Below are 17300 nucleotides of genomic sequence, written 5' to 3'. Positions count from 1 at the left end.
TTAAGTCAATGTAACTTGTATTGGCAACCTAGAGACGTCTTGTGTGCATTTCTGCATAGCATATACCATATCTGGCTGTTGATTTCAGTGCCCATATCCTTTTCCCATCGCATCTTGTGCATTTCTACATCATGTTCTCTGGTGCCTAGCAGGGCCTAGTACAACTTTGAGATCAGCCCCTTCAAAGAGCCTTCGGTACCTAGTATATTTTCTGTTGCCGTTGGCTTCCTCTGCAGGACCTCCTTCCATTCTGGGGACATGAGAGCTCCCTTAAACTGATGCTATTTAAAGAATGGGAGCATCCCTAGGCCCAGACCCTCTTCCAGCTCCTGTATGCCTACAAATCCCCTTGCCTTCACAACCTGTCCCACTCTTTCCAACCCCGCCTAAAACCAGTCCTGAAATCTGGCGTGGTCTGGGATATTTTCCCTAATTGGGGGTGCCCAAATATGGCTCATCAGTGAGGACCATGTGCTCACCCCTTTCATGTCTCTCTTATCCCACCATAAGGCCCATTGCGGGCCCAGTACCCGGTGCCGTTGCATTGTTTTTGGAATTGCTGCTCAGGGCCCCATAGCCATTCTCCTATTGTAACCTTCCGGAGCAGGTCGTTTTCTATTTGCACCCATTGCTTTTGTTTACCCTGCCGAAAGTGCGGGACCAAGGCGCATATTTGCACTGCCCTAAAGTATAGGCGGAGGTCCGGAAGTCCCACTCCTTCCTTTTCCTTTGGCTGAATCAGCAATTTATGGGGCACTCTTTGCTTTTGGCCTTGCCAGATGAATCTGTCGCGCCTGCATTTGGTTTCTGCAAAGTGGGCATCAGGCATTACAATGGGCAGCGCCTGGTAAAAGTACAATAGTTTGGGCAGGAACATCATCTTTACCGTGTTCAGCCTTCCCATCCAGGACAGCGTAAAGCTAGACCACCTCTCTTGGTCCTCAAAAAGCCGTCCAAGCAGGGGAGGGTAATTGGTCTCATAAAGGTCGTTTAGGTCTTTCAAGATATGCACCCCTAGGTATTTCAAGCTGGTCCTTTCTAACAGGAACCCAAGTTCCTCGCAATCTTCTCCTGGCTCTCGCCCACTGCATCCCAGTGGGAACAGGACAGACTTATTAAGGTTAACCTTAAAACCCACCACCCATCCATAATCTGTCAGTAGCTGGAGCGCCGTCCCCACTGATGTGGATATTGGAAAGGTAAAGGAGTACGTCATCCACATATAGGCTGAGCTTGTGCTCTTCTGCACCTACTTTAATCCCTGTTAGGTGGTCATCGCGTCTCGGCTGTATACTCAATGGTTCCATTATAAGGGCAAAGAGGAGGGGGGACAGTGGGAATCCCTGTCTCATGCCCCTGCCCAGAGAAATGGCCTGATATAATTTCCCATGTACCCCCACTTGTGCCTTTGGGGCAGCAAACATGACGCCTATTGCCTGCATCATCTTCTCTCCAAACCTCAATGGACAGAGTGCGGCAAAAAGAAAGTTCCACTCTACCCGGTGAAAGGCCTTTTCGGCATCCAGACTGAGGAGAGCATATTCCCCCGGGTCAGCTGATACATGCTCTAAAAGGTCAAGGGTTTTCCTGATGGCATCTGTACCATGTCTCCCTGCGATAAACCCCACTTGGTCTGGGTGCACCAACCGTGGGACTATTGCATCCAGGCGGGTTGCCAATATACGTGTGAACATTTTTTCATCAATATTAAGTTAAGCACGGATATGGGGCGATAGGAGGGGCAATGTGTCAGATCTCTATCTTCCTTGGGAAGCACTGTTATGAATGCGTTGCTAAAGGAAGCTGGAGCGATCCCTGTCTCAAGAATAGTGTTATACAGCCAGGTCATATGTGTTACTAGGGTCTCCTTGATCTGTTTGTAAAAACCTACTGTAAACCCATCCTCCCCAGGGGCCTTCCCACTGGGGAGCCACCTGATTGCTGCTGACAACTCTTCACTAGTTATAGGTCCCTCTAGGGTTGTGACCTCCAGGTCAGTTAGGGTCCCTATTTCCACCCCCCTGAAGTAGTTGGATGTTTCTCCTAAACCTGTATCTTCAGATGTATACAACCGTTCATACTACATGGTAAATTCCTCTGCTATATCAGCGGGGTGTGTACCACTTGCCCCTGATCACCTTCCAATCCCATCACCCATCTGTCTGCTCTTTGAGTACGTAGTCGCGAGGCAAACAGTGCATCAGCTTTATCCACCTTTTCATAGTATTTCTGAGAGAGATACCATAGCTTGCCCAGCGTCTACCGCATTCAGAGTGCCTTAAGTTCTGCCCTTTTTTTCTTTATCCCTTCGAGTAGCTTCTCTTCATATTGCCCATCTGTATGCATGCACTGTTCCCCCTCTACAATTTCTTTTCGGAGTCTTGCCTCCAAGAGCCCGTGCTCCCTCTTTTTCCGAGCCCCCTCCTGTATAAAGAGCCCTTTGGAGATAGCGGTCCCTGCCTCCCATAGTGTGTTGACATTTGTCCCCTCTATATCATTCAACTCAAAGTATGCCCGGATGTCATCTCTAAGCACGAAACGTGGGTCCTGCGTCCAGGAGTCATTACGCCTCCATTTAATATCTCCCCTATTGAGTCCCATAGTGTCCATCTGCATTGTCACCATATCATGGTCTGACCACCCCACGGGTCTAATTTCACGATTGATTACTTTCCCTCCCAGGTCCTTGTTTAGCAGCAAGTAATCTCTCCAGGTGTAGGTAGAGTCTGGGTCTGAGAAAAATGTGTAACCCTCCTCGTTCGGGTGCTGTTCCCTCCATGCATGTATCAGCCCCCTTGCCATTATGCTCCTCCCCAGGTGTCCCTCCCTTTGCCCTCCTCCTTGGGTGGTTGTGCCCTGGGCCGACTTTCTATCCATCAGCTCATCTATCCAGGAGTTGAAGTCTCCTCCTATAATGTATAACTCCCCTGGAATTGCCTGGATTGCGTCTAGTGCTTTGTTAAGGAAGGCCGCCTGGTCCTGATTTGGAGTGTACAGTGCAGCAAACACCATCCTAGTACCCTCCAGGTTTCCCCATACAATGAGCAAGCGTCCCTCCAGCAGTCTGGATACTTCACATTCCTCAAGGCGCAAGCACCTATGAAATATCATACCCAATAAACTGCTCCTATCCTGGGCCCCCTTAAATGTCGCTCCTCTCCTGCCACCAGACGTGTTTCTTCCAGAAATAGTACATCTAGGACAACATTACAGAATTCACAAACCACCAGGGACCTCTTTGTGGGTGAATTTAGGCGATTAACGTTTAGGGTCCCGATGGCCAAGCTCTGCCCATCGCCTGCTTTCCCCATCAAAGTAGGAACCATCCCAATGTACTTGGCTGACCACCTTTGGCTTTACCCCTCAAGTGCCGTATTCTGGTAGGTCAGTGCATTCCTTGATAGACCCCTATACCCAACATGGTAATCTGTGAAACTACCCCAAAGAACCACAACGAAACTAGATTCAAACACGGTAACTGTATGCTGCAACCAGCAGTGAGTGTCATAGAGACGCCCCCCTTTCTATTCAGGGCCACTTGGGGGAGTCTTGTCTCCCTCCCCCGACATTCCTAAGTAGACCTTTTTGGCGGTGTCCTGCGTGGCTGCTGACTGGAGAGGGTGTGGGACAGAACCAAGGTTTTGCCCAGTTGATTGCTCACATAGTCTTTCCTGCGGACGTGCCATTCACGTGCATATATTTGCATCCTGTTTGTCCTCTTCTCCAGCCGGGGAGGCCCGCCGGTGGGTCTCTCTTATCCTTCTTCCTTGCTAGGGTCAACTGATCCACTTCCATCTCTGGGCCCGGAGTGAGATGACACATGGCCTGTTCGGCCTCTTCGGCTGAGGTAATACGGCACTCCACCCCTTCCACCTCAAACTGTAAGGCGAAGGGAAATGCCCAGCAATATCGGATCTGCCTGTCGTTTAGCCACTTTGTGAGCGATCTGCAATCACGTCTTTGGGACAAAGTCAGGTTGGATAGATCTTGGTACACTGTGATGCGGGAGCCCTCGTAGTCAATGGCCTGTTTTGTCTTTACCCTCATAAGCACTTCTGCTTTGTCTTTTTTTCGAGTGAACCTGGCCACCACTGAACGGGGGCCGTCGCATATGGCTTGCCCCCCTGTGCGCCCGCTCCAATTGCACCTCTTTGCCTCCTTCCGTTTCAAACAACAGGTTGACGATCGCCTGCACTTTTCGCTCCACTTGTGATGGGCCCTCCCCCTCCGCCTCCCTGAGGCCCAGAATGCAGAGGTTATTCTCATTTCCCTATTTTCTAGGTCGTTCATCTTTAGTGTTACTTCCTCTTCTCTTAGTTCTAGTTCAGTGATCCGGGCATCCAGGCGCATCTCAACCAAGTCTGCCTTTAGTCAACTGTGCCCATTCGCCCAGTCAGATCAGCAAGGGACGTCTGCAGGTCTCCTCTTGGTGCCTTTATTTCAGCAAGGATACTTCCAATGTCTTCCTTCTTAGCAAACCTTGAGGCGTCTATTGCTCCCAGCAGATGACCCCTCCACCCCCCAGACCCCCACCGCAGCCTCTCCTGTTTCTTCTTTCGGATTCTTCTGCTCTTCCCCCATTTCTGGGTAGTCTTTCCAGGTACTGGGCTTCTGCCCCCCTGCTGCACTCTCCTTTGGTCGCCACTCTCCTTGGTGGTGTGCCAGGGAACCAGCCCGGGCCGTTGGTGAGCTTGCAGCCCTTTTCTGCCATTCCTTTATGTGATGAGGTGGGCCGGGGCCTGGACCAGTCCCCCATGTTGGGGACGGTTGACAGGCGTCTCCCAACCTCAGATTAAGCAAGGGTGAGGCTGCGTTTAGCCCACCAATGAAGACACTCCCAAGATGGCTGCCACCTCTCTTATACAGCCCGTGCCCTCATTGGGTCCTGGGGCACCTGGGGATTCCTGCCCTGCTCCACTGTCTCCCCACCTCCCGGCTGAACACTCCCCCTGCTGCTGCAGATCACTCCCCACTAGGCCCTGGGCCGTGTCCTCCTCCTCTCTGTTCTGTGACTCAGCATGTACGGCTGCCGCTGAGTCGCTGCGATGGCGCATCAGAAGTGGGGGGATGTTCGCCACCCCCATGCCACTGCCGATCTTCCAGAGGCTGCGCGTCTCCCAAAGAAAACTCCCGGCAGGCGGGCCTATCAGCGTGTACAGGTGAGTCTCTCTGCCTGTTTTCTGCCACGCCCGCACTGGTGCCCTGCGCAGTTCCTCAACCGTATATCAGACCTCGGGGGACGCGAGTAGCTGAGCGAGCACCGCTCAGGTTTTCTTTTGTCGGGCTGTCTCTGGGTCGGCAGGAATACTCGGCACAATCTCTGCAACCTATCTGTCCCTCTTTCGGGCGTCGGAGCCGCCTGGGTCTGCACTCTTACATCTCTTAGGGGTCGTGGAGAGCAGGAGCTGGCAATTTTCCCAGTTCCCCCTAGTGGTCTTGAGGGCAATAATAACTTATTTTTACCTGGCCTGGAAGGTAAGAGACTACAGAGGAACAGATGTACTCTGTTTTCTATATTTCTATTATTTTTTTTTAATTATTAATGCAATTCAAACAACACTTCACATTTTGGTCCAAGGGAGATTATGTGAAGTATCTATTTCTGGGAACAATGTCTTTGTGGGATCCTATACTGTGGTGTATAACCACTTTAATCATTCATGTTAAGCATATAGCAGATATCGGTTTCTTGCTGAAGCATCTTTGAAACTTAACCCTTGTGCTTTATTCATCATGCATCTGACATCACCATCAACATATTGGTCCCTTCGTGTTGATGTCATAATTGAAAGCACACAGATAATCACATACAATTTCTACTTTGGAGTAAATGGATAGTGATAAGTTTCTAATCTGCAAAACAGGTAGGCCGGCCCCCGGGTCAACGGCTGTGTCAGAGGTCAAGCCGGCCACAGAGAAATCAAGACATGTCTGACAAGCCCATTCCTCTGACATACCAATTGAATTCCGCCTTAGTCACGTGTCATGTTTTACAGAGATGGGGCAAATTCCCCATCATCCCGTAGCCGCATTACAGAACTATGGGCAAGTGAACCATTTCCCCTCACCTATGACCATAGCCGTAGCCAGGATTGTCTAACAAGCGGGGCTTGAAGCTAATGAGGTTGGGCCCACTGCACTGACATTAACATCTGTAAATGCCTGCCCAGCGCTGCCGAGTGGTCGTTTGCAGATTTCGGGTGGGCCTTGCCCACTCAGGCCCTACCCTGTCTACGCCTCTGCCTTTATTAGGCCTATGACGCTGTCTTTCAATCGATGAGTGCATCTATGATGGGAAACAATATCCCATTTATTGGGGGCTGCAAAGGGAAAGGAGAATCAGATTACTGGCACATGGCCTTCGCCTCTGATAAGCACATCCCCAGTCCATACAACCCTTCTTACTCATTACTATGTGACACATCTAGGGAAGGATGTGGACACCATCATTTTACTATAATACGACTTAAAATGGAGGTGGATCTCCCGCTGTCAATTCGACAATGACAATCCTGTTTAAAAGTTGCTGTGTGAGACAGTGGTAGAGGTTGTGTTGGTGGTGATGGCGGCGATGATGGTGTTGGATGCTCTAGAATGTACTTGCGGCTAGCTTGATATAGGTTGACGGTGGAGTAAATGGCAGAGCCTTGACAACACACAATTGCACTGCACGATTATTGAAGGAGAGAGTCTGCTCGTAGTCACCTACACATCATGAAGCACACGATTCCACTTCTTTCCATGGTTTCCTTGAAAGTTAGCAAAGCTGCTGAAACATCATGCTAAGTGGGCACTTAGAGTATAACCACACAAGGGGGCGGGAGGACACAGTGGGGAGGAGAGGTGCCACACTTGGGAAATCCTGCATGTAATGCTGGGTGTGTATGGCCTGAGGTTGGAGAAAAAGATTTAGGGGCTCATGAATTGGGCAGTAATACAGTGGTAAAGTCGCCCAGTGAAATTACAGTTACTGCTGTGGTGTCTGACAGAATTACTGTTGCAGTACAACTTTTTTGGAGCACGCACACACCATTGTTGGGGTGCAGTCTGTTGGGGCAATATTCCTTTATGAATTCATACAACATTGTCCATCATGTCCCAGTCCTGTGGGTTGTAGGATGTCATTTGTGTGGTGAGAGGGCAGGTCTTGCATCTACAGGGCCTTGAGGGGGCATGCATCTTTGTGTTGTGGCTATAGACCCCCCCTTCACATTGCTTTTATGTAGTGCAGCGCAATGTAATTGTGTGATGGCACTTGTACTCACCCACTATCCACGCCCGTTGCCCTCTCTCCATGTGTCCAGGCAGTGTACTGTTACGCAGGACCATGGCATTGTGGATGGAACCAGGGAAGTGGGCACAGCAGTGTGTGATGTAGAGGTCAGGATCGCAGGTGATCTGGATGTTGAGCGAGTGATACTGCTTCCTGTTGCGGTAAAACTCTTCATGCGCCTGGGAGGCCACCAATGCAGTCCAGGGCAGCAATGACGTTTGGAATGTGGGCCACAGCATAAAACCACACCTTTATGGCCTGCTCCTGTGCCAAGGTGGTGGGCAGAGAGATGTACCAGCAAACATGGCGCAGGAGGGTTTCCCGCACCTGTCCAAGCATGATTGAAAATGTGGGCTGCGACATACCATGAAGCACGGCCACAGAGTGCTGGAAGGTGCCAGTTCCCAGGAATTGCAGGACGGACACTAGCTTCAGCAGCCGGGGTACGGCTGTTCTTATGTTTATCCTGCTCTCTAGGTCCTCCTGGATTACAGTGAGCAGCTTAACTATAGTCTCCCTGTTCAGCCAGTACAGGGTACCAGCTGGTTATCAGTGAGGGTTCAGGAAGAGGGCCTGGCCCTGGGTATGGGCGCTCACCTTTCATGATGTCTCCTCCTCCTCTCTGCACCCTGCACCCTGTGCTGGTCTTCCTGCCTCTGTAGATGAATAAGCAGCATGAGCAGCTGTATGTCCCAGTTCGCAATGTCTAGTGGCAGCATGGTGTTGGAAAGTGTGTTTGGGGAAGGCTTGTGCCTTATGTAGCCCTCTTGAGTGGATTGGGTTCAACTGTGGCTTCCTTTCTGGCACCTGTCTGCATTCAGTTGGAGGTAAAAGCCCTGTGGTTTTGGAGGAATTACAACCCATTTTTGGCAGCATTCCAGTGGTATTTCAACTTGTAATCTGGTAGATATACTGTTAAATCTGGACGGTAAATCCATCGTGGAATTAGCCATGGCGCTAATGCTGCCAGAGGTTGGCTGTAATTCCGTTGGTGCTAATTTCGGTGTGGCTAATTCGAACCGGCAGAATAAACGTTGACTCATGATTCGGCTGTCGCCACTTTTTACAAATATTGCCATACTCATAATGAGCCCTTAAGATATACCTAGAGGACCCCTTGTAGGGGATGACCAAATGAAGTCATGTGTGACTATGCAAAACTTAGAACACTAGTTTATATGGGATATTTGTACATGTCCTGCCATAAATAAATGGTACTGTCTCCAATCCATTGGTCACAAAACTCCCCAAATAAGGCAAACCGTGTTTATTTTGTTATGTTTGTGTGATATACCATTTTGTGTTCTTATTCACTGCTATTATGAGGACTGTTGTCTCACGGTTTGGTTGTTGAAAAGTTTTTGGTAAAAATGATGGCCTTTCCTGTAATCCATGCCTCAACATGTTTCAGTCTTTAGGGTTTGAGGTCTCCCCTCAGGGCGAAAATTAATTATGGCCAACTGGTGTGGTCCACTAGGTGGTGGGGAGGTGTGTGGAAGTCCAGCAGATTGGTGTGGACGGTTCTGCCATTTTGTGATCAAACCTGTAATAAAAAGAGTGGTGGACGCATATCCTTACATTACTGAGTTCTCACCCCACCAACTCCTGTTTCTACTCACCTGACTCCATGGGTCCTGTTTCCTCTCTCATGAGACTAAAGACAGATAATTTCGCACACTTGTTACATTCTGTTTCTTAAGCCAGGTTGTCCACTGGCCAGTTTGGTTCTTTCATTAGGACTGTCAGCTATTTCCACGTACCCAAAATCTCTAAGTTGACGTTAGAAGATTCATGAATGACCCCAAGACCCTGGTTGAAATGTGTGGCTCTCCAAAAACCAATGCATGAGATTTGCTGACCTGTATTCATAGGTAACCACTAGTTAAAGTCAGATTGTATTTCTGATAGCCCATCAATGAACAAGGTTTTGTTTCTACGGAACGTTTTGACAGGTTGTTCGAAAACCTGGAAAAGTGGTGCAGAGCATCGTCCCGATCTCATTGTCTTTGTAACACAAGATAAAAGAGGCGAATTTGCGACTGTTCTAAACCCTGGTGGCAAAGTAAGATTTCTGAACAGTCTTCCAAAGTGCATGGAAATGTTTCCCTCGCGCTATCATCGCAACCAATTCCTGCGGTTAAAACTAAATTTATATCCAACAAAGGAAATGGGGCACTTAAAACACCAGCCGGACGTAAGTGATAATCTGTGTCGATTTTGCCCCAAGGAAGTGGAATCCCTTAAACATCTAGGCGCTGTATGTGAAGCACTAAAAGCCAAAAGGTCTCACTTTCTAGGCAACTTTGTTCCGTTAAATGGTGACATGGACACGTGGTGGTCACGTATGATATCAGGTGGGAGTTATAGGCAAACATGCTCAGTAGTTGATTATTTTGATAACATACTGAAGCCAACTGAAGGTCAATATGATGTGACAAGCTGTGTAGGAATATAAGGGGAAAGTCGCTGTTGTTGTTAGGAGCAATTGTTAAAGTTTATGTTCACTTTTTTTTCTCTATCCTCTGGATGATTAGAGTGGCTATGATTGAAATTAAATGAGACGAAGAGAATGACGTGATATGACAAAATGTCAACTGAAGTTTGTGATAAACTAATATATTTTAACAATAAAAAAGCAAATTGTCTTTGATTTTTTTTTTCAGGCTCCCATTCTGTATGCCATGCTAGACCACAGCAAGAGTGTAAAGTCCGCCAGCGAGAAGAAGGCCAAGGGAGGACTCGGAGATTCAAGAAAGGATAAGAAATAGCAGTTAGCCAGCAGAGAAGGTACATCGGGGTCAGAAAAGGATTCTCCGCGCGGTTCCAAGGTAGTTATCATCGAGATGGAGCTGAAGCGGCAGAGTCCAACAGAAGAACCCCTCAGAACTGCAGTAAAATCCCCCAGCAAGAACAGCCTCAAAAACGCATTAAAAAATCTAATACAAAGTGACTCTGAAAAGTAAAGCGGATTAATAAGGAACAATTATTTTGTCAATGGGGAAGGGGCGTGGGAGGGCAATTGGTTTGCTTTCCGCTTGTGTTTCCAGGCAAGGTCAGTGGATAGGTTTTATTTGATTCTCTCCCCCAGTCTATTCAAACCCCCTGAGTATGGTCCCATGCTATTGTTTTTAGGCTTGTAAACATGCAACTTGTTCAAAGGATGATGGGTTCTTCTCTTCTTTATCTAACAATGACATAATGTCAAGAGTCAAAGATACATAAACAGTGCCGTTCCATCCCTAATTTTCAATTTTACTTAGGAATGAGTTTGCTGGATGTGTTTGTAAAATTAGTTCACCAAGGGATGAATATACAAGGAATTGCCTCATCACATTTGTGAAGAAAGAAAGTGAACCTTAATAAAAGTTCCAAAATATTGGACAGACTGAAACTTGGAGATTCTCCAGGGCTGTCTCAAAACAACCGCCCAACTGCAGAATGCAACATTATCCTTTCAGGTGAACAGGGACTCGCCGAGGCGCTGTAGGAATCTTTATGATTCCGGGGAGCACTGTGACATGCACCTGGAATCTCTAAGATGTAGGTGACTTCCACAGATTCCATGAATCTCTTAGAGGTACTACGCATTTCTAAGATCCACTGCAATTCCTATCACCATATGCATGCATCTCTGAGATGCACTGGTGCTTCCCAAAGTGTTCTCCAAGGATAACTCAAAAAAGAAGGGGACCCATGAGGTGTGCCATGATTCTTTAGGGCGCATAGTGACCTTCTGAAATGTACAGAGAATATCTTACAAAGGCGGCCTAAAGTGTTGAACCATAATGTCTTAAAATGCACAGGGATTCGTGAAGTTGCGCTATGAATCTGAGACCCACAGAACTCTTTGAGGTGCACCAAGCTTGATTCCCTGATTGAATCCTAATACAGAAGACTGTTCTGCGGACAACCTTGCCAAGGTGCATGGATACACTCTTCGAGTTGCAGTTGGATTCTGTAAGAAACACAGGGAGGCTCTATGGGGCACCCTGCATCTCTAGGATGTCTGGGGACATTTAGAAGCGCACCCGCCAGCATCCTCAATTGCACAGATTCACCACGATCAAGGCATATTATGGATTTTGGATGGCAACCAAGAAACTGTTAGCTACAAGGAGGCACCATGAAAGTTTGAGTCAGGCCAGGAGTCCCTAAAGGGGCAAGGGAGTTTTCCAAGAAGCATGACCATCGACTTAAATTCGCCAACCAGTCCACAGATCTAGCAGCCCCATCAGAAGACATTTCCATGTGGGTTCAACTGCATTTCAAATGCCACTTGCAGATGAGATTAAATAATAGGCCTCGATCCCAAAGTGATGAGTCTGGAAGGAGTTTCTTTCCATTGTACAGATTCTGTTTCTAGTTTCAAGTGGTATATTCCCCTGTTAAGGGTACCTTAAGTACTAGGTACCAGCTGCATAAGCACATCCTTGCTGCCTCTAACCAATGTAATTTCTCATGGAACGATTACATATTTTAGTACCTCAAATGTTTGGCGAGCAGATCATTGTTTACTTCTTTCAGTATATGTTTCTGAAAATAGGTTTTGTTTACACAGAGAACCCTTTAGCCTTTGAACATGTCCTTTCTTGACACTGACAGACTGGGCTTAGCTTGGCTCCCATTTCCTGACCCCCCTATTACCATTAATGATCTTGGCCCAGAAAAGGCTCAAGACAACATTTACCATGTAGCAGAATTCCCTGTGTACCTTCCTCTGCAGGAACATGTAGTTTTCAAACCTGAGCAAATAAGGAAGTGGCTTATTCCAAACAGGGCCGCCATTTTATGTCGTATGCACTGGAGTTTGGTGGAGCAGCTCCAGGTCAATAAAAAGGGCTTCACACTTCTTTGCAATGCCATCTGGTACTTTGGTCAGAGGGTTTGAACAGAGATAAAGGTTTGCATTGTCTAATCCCACATGCATCCAAAGAATGGTGTTAAGTTTCAAGTAGCCTGTTCCCGAAATCCTCGGATCATATGTGCGGGTTCGATTTTGAGGAAAGCCATCTTTTCTCATACTCTTAGTCAAAGTTCCCATGGATCCCTTCGATCTCACGGGATTCACCTTTCCAAGGTGAATTGCACAGCTTATCCGATAAGCCCCCTTTTAACACATTCATAGGTCTTCTTAAATTATCCGCCCAAACAACTCCCGAATTTGTGCACTCTGCTCCACCCCAAATGCAGAAAATTGAAAAGCAATTGCAAATCAACAATCAGACCCCTTGACAGGTTTCATCTCTCAATTGAACTGCATTGAGCAGGTCATGCAAAGGATACTGAAGTATAGGACTCAATGGAGAGACATTACTTATTACAGAAAAGGCAAGAGTACTTCATGTTCGAATATTCAAGCATCGAGACGTTATACATTCACCCTCAAGTTACAATAAAAAAAGACAATCTTGGTGTTCTGTGTCAGGCCTTAAAGTACCAGAATGCATTGTGAAAAGTATAAAAAGGATGGGGACACCTTAGCATTTCCCATCATAACTTGATTCAGTCCTTGGCGTCGCTCCTCTCCAAACAATCTGGTTTAATTCCTCAGGCACACTCAGTTGAAGTTCTTCCCAAAAACCTACATTCATCCTCATCTCCTTAAAGGCTGCACTTGATAAGATTGGAGATGGAAACGTGATTCAGGTATGGCAAACCCCCATAAGCTCACTAGTTGCTCATGTTTAAATAATGATGTCTTTGAGGTACTCAGCGAGTCCGTTGGGTTGCTCTGTTTGTCCGGCTTGGACTCGACATGCGTGCTGGATCAGCCTGATGCAGATCAGACCATTGCGGCGGGCAAATTCCTTTCACTATATCCCAATTTGTCCTGGTACTTTGACAAGTACTTCTATCGACTTCCAGCAATCGGACAACTGGAGGCAGAGTTGGACTATCCTCTCCTGCAGTTCTCCTTCCGCTGCTGGAGATGCCAGTCCATTTCTCCTTCTGATGAAATGTGGTCTGCTCTTCACAAAACATTCTCCAAACTCATAGGCGAGATGTACTTTATTTGGTTCCTAAAACTTTCGTGAACGAGTTCATTCTCCTTACAAATATCAATTGAGAAACAGAACATTAAACAGATTACATTCACAACAGTATAAAATAAGAATGGGAAATGTGGCATATATTAAACTTGAGTTGGTATGCCACGACGTCCTCTGTTAATCCCATTTCTCTTTGCATGAACTTTATATCCAATCCGTTGAGGAACGCATCCTTGCATGGTCGGTTCCGCATTTGACACCTATGGTGGCATTTCCAGCTCTCGCCAATGATCTTCAGATCTACTGTACCCCAATCAATGGTGCTACTCTCTCAGCTTGGAAATCGGACTCCACAACCCTGTTTCACCTGGAGTAAACTATGTATATACTTTGAGGACATGCCTGGCAATGCACTGTTAATATCCATCTGCCACTAATCTTAATCAAGTATTTGCTAGAATTTTAAGAGCTGTATAAAAAGCTTTTAGCTTACAATAAAGGTTTGTGTTCCCTTATACAGACCAGCAGCTGACCAATCAGAATTTGGTTTGTATTGAAAGAAGTTGTAAATTGTCTTCGAAGGCAATTTTTGCCATTTGGAATTGCCTGGCGGAATTAAACCAGTGTTGTGGTGGAGGTCATGCTGCGCCCCAAGAATTCATAAATACCCTTGAATCACAGTGTGTGGTGTGTGTGATAACATGTGGTTCCCACTGCACACTGTAGTTATGAGTGAGGAAACAGTTGGCGCAAGCTCTGCGGGAGAAATAACGAGATGCGCCCGGTCATTACACTGGACTTCCCTCTGGCAGTATATAATGGAGCGCCATCATGCAATAGGTGCTCTACTGTACACTGGTACATCATTGTGTCCAAGTACCTGGAAAACGTGTAAATACCACTAACAAACCGGTCGATTTATGGATAGATGTGGCGGACGCTTATTAGACCACTACCTCTTACAACCTGATAAAGTTGGGATAGAGTTGTACGTGCTCTTTCAGAGGTGTTTCATTGTTTCCAATCCCTAAACTGCCCCTCTACATTCATACACCCCCAATCACTAACTGCCAGGTTTGGCGACACATCCATTGCGCGTTTGGTAACAACCTTGAAATGTGCATACTTGATTGTTACAGTGTAAGAACAGCCAACAAGTAAGGCCTAACCAACATTTACTGTCAAAGATGTCTCTGCTAATACCTAGTTAAGAATTATTTTTTCAAAGATCTGTTTCCTTTATTTTGGTTGTTGTACCTCTTTCTCTTTTACTGTGTGACTGAGGGCCAATGACGTTATACGGTGAAGATAAATAAACTCTAAATGTTCTGTTTTCCTATCGTTTATTTCTTGCATATATGTGAAGTTGTGTTTGCTGAGTAGCCCTCCAGGTTCCTTGTTCCTGTGGTGCATTCTGGAACATGTTGTCCGGGTCTATTCAATAGGTGTCAATTACTTCACCTCGATGCTTGAAAATGGGATAATCAGTCCAAAACTACGATGACCCCACTTTGTAATTGTTCACTGTTTAAACACTGTATATTCAAAGAAGGAGAGATCCTCAAAGTTCATTTACAGCCAGTGAGAGATCTGCACACCTCTATTAAAACTGACAAAATGTCTTCAAAATGTATTAGAGAATGATTTCTTCTCATTATACAATAACACATATGTGGAGTTCAGGCTAAAATCACAGTTGAAGCCCACAATTGAAGGACCTCCTTGAGTCTTCTCACTGTTCCCAGCTCTCTGGCCAATCAGCAAGCCTGGAATGGAGGCACTAGCCACCTGAAAAGGCTGCAATCCTGCCTAGGCACTGGGCAAGGAGAGAAGGTCACCTACCAAGCAATAGAGCCCTCTGGTTTGGGCTTTAACGCATCCATCACAACTAACCATAGACCAAAGAACTAAGTTCTACATGGACCAGAGATCCTCATTGTACATTTAAAGCAAATTCGTGACAAATAAGAGATGCTTAAGCTACATTCTTCATGAACAAAAGGCACCCAAAACACATGTATGGCTAATGTGACAATAGCTAAATACATTTATGGTCAATGAGACCTCCTTAAGATACCTTTTACACCTAGGAGAGATCCACAGTATGCATTTGGGCCGATGAGTGATCCACAAGCTACATATTTAGGCTTCAGATTTTGTGCAGCATTGGGCAAACTACAGCAACAGGGAATATAAATGAGAGTATTTAGCAGGACAGGGAAATAATGACAGCACAATTAATGAAGAAGAAATGGAACAGAATGGAGGAGGCGGTGTTCATGAAACTAGAAGAGGAATAAACCCAACTCTCTGCCTGAGCCGGACCAGGAAGAGGGACGGGGACAGAGGAGGCAGAGAGTTGGGCAGCCTGTGATTAGGTGTGGAACACTGCACATTGCTCAAAGGGCCATTGTAGTATCGGACGGCCCTGTGGCCCTTTTGGCCTTCATTTCTTTATCTTGGTTTTGTGTCTTCATGAAAAACAGTTGGGTTTTGGCATCCGTCTGGTGGAGTTCTGTGATGCGCAGTGCCACCGAGACGGCCGGATTAAGGGATCGGTCTGTTTTCCTCAGTTTGCGATAGGGTAATGGCTGCAAGATTGTTCTATGGGCCAGTGAGCGTTATCAAGCTCCCACTCCTGCAGCAGTTGCCTACTTCCGTGTTAACAGCAGGACGTGGGCTGCCTTGATCGTCTATACAAAGATCCATCCACAAAGGAAGAACATGGCATAGCATTTGGAGGGTCGCCATATTGGTTAAATTGTGGGCTAATTAAATTACCCCTGTAGGAATATTTGGCTGCATTTGTGGCTGCATTTCACTACACCCTGCTTTTGCGCATAGACTGCACAGTTGTGCATCCTCACACTATACTCAACGGCAGCATATTGCACTCCCCTGAAATGTGATCACTCAAGTCGTGCTGTGTGCCTGCGGCTGCAGCAGGAGTATCCCTGGGAAACGTTCTATGACTAGCAGCATGTGGCATTGCACACCTGGCAGCTGCAACCTGTTTGCAGAGCTGCGCATCAACTCTGCAAGACCTCATAAGAATGTGGAGAAGCAATGCGTGATGGGCGGAGGTGCTCGAGCTCAGCTGCAGCTTCTCAACCCCTTCTCAACCCCGTGGAACTCTACTAACTAGCATTCCTCTGCTTTTAGCCTGTCTGCGCCATTGCCGAGTGGGACAGACCATATGCAAATCAATGTTTGCCCCAGCCTATAGAGATGAGGCCATCCCTACAAAGTAGAAAGTCACGTGATAACATTCTATGGGTATTACATGCACAATCAATACGCCTCTCTCACCCATTTTGAAAACCATTGCTATGAATTAACGAATGCAATTGCTTTGTCAATAAACCCATGTAAAGTGCCCCGAGTGTTGCAGTTTTTGAGGGGCAAATGGGAAGGCCCTGTTCTTTTGGCTGATATTATGAAGCGTCGCATGCCCCAGAATGCACTGCAGGTTCTCCAGTTCATAGCTCGGCAGCACTCGTTGATCATGGAATACATCCAAAGCCACACAACTGCGAACAGACATCTATCTGAAAAGCAACATTTACTGCATGTACATGCGTGCGCAAGTGTATGTATATATTCCAGGAATTCACTTACCACAGTGAGGTTTTATGAGCTGTCCACCGCTTAAAACACTAAAATGTAATGCCTTGAAACATTGTTCCTAAGTTGTGTGCATTTTTCTCACACAAATCAAACTGCAAATACAGTATTTAATAAAAAAACGTACATTTCTGGAAATTCATATTGTGATTTCATTTTGTCATTTTAAAGGGATGGCTATTGAGGACCAATCTGCTATCAGCTTTGGCCCCTTCAGGAACCCTTTTCTGTGTAATAAGCTGGCTGCGGAGCAGTGCATGCGTGGCGCTGCAGCCATGATGGCGCCGATGCCTGCGGCCTGCATGGAAATATGGGGCTGAGCAAATGGGTGCTTTTGTTAGGACACAAATCATGCTTAAATGTCATTCAGATATATATTGTGGCATGCTACTTTACCATTTTTAAGGTGGTTA

General features: G+C 46.6%; 1 protein-coding gene across 1 annotated transcript in view; it reads left to right on the top strand.

Moving 5' to 3' along the window:
* MPZ (myelin protein zero) overlaps nucleotides 1-14596 on the top strand; it is a 53470-nt gene extending 38874 nt beyond the window's left edge. The window contains exon 6 of the mRNA XM_069604683.1: nucleotides 9937-14596. Within this exon, the coding sequence (XP_069460784.1) occupies nucleotides 9937-10041 (105 nt within the window). The 3' untranslated portion in view covers nucleotides 10042-14596. The remainder of the gene's footprint in view (nucleotides 1-9936) is intronic.
* Nucleotides 14597-17300: the final 2704 nt, after the last annotated feature.

This window comes from Ambystoma mexicanum, chromosome 1p (assembly GCF_040938575.1).
Source record: "Ambystoma mexicanum isolate Mex_15411 chromosome 1p, UKY_AmexF1_1, whole genome shotgun sequence".
Taxonomy (NCBI): Eukaryota; Metazoa; Chordata; class Amphibia; order Caudata; family Ambystomatidae; genus Ambystoma; species Ambystoma mexicanum.
This window is presented reverse-complemented; position numbering and strand designations above follow the sequence as displayed.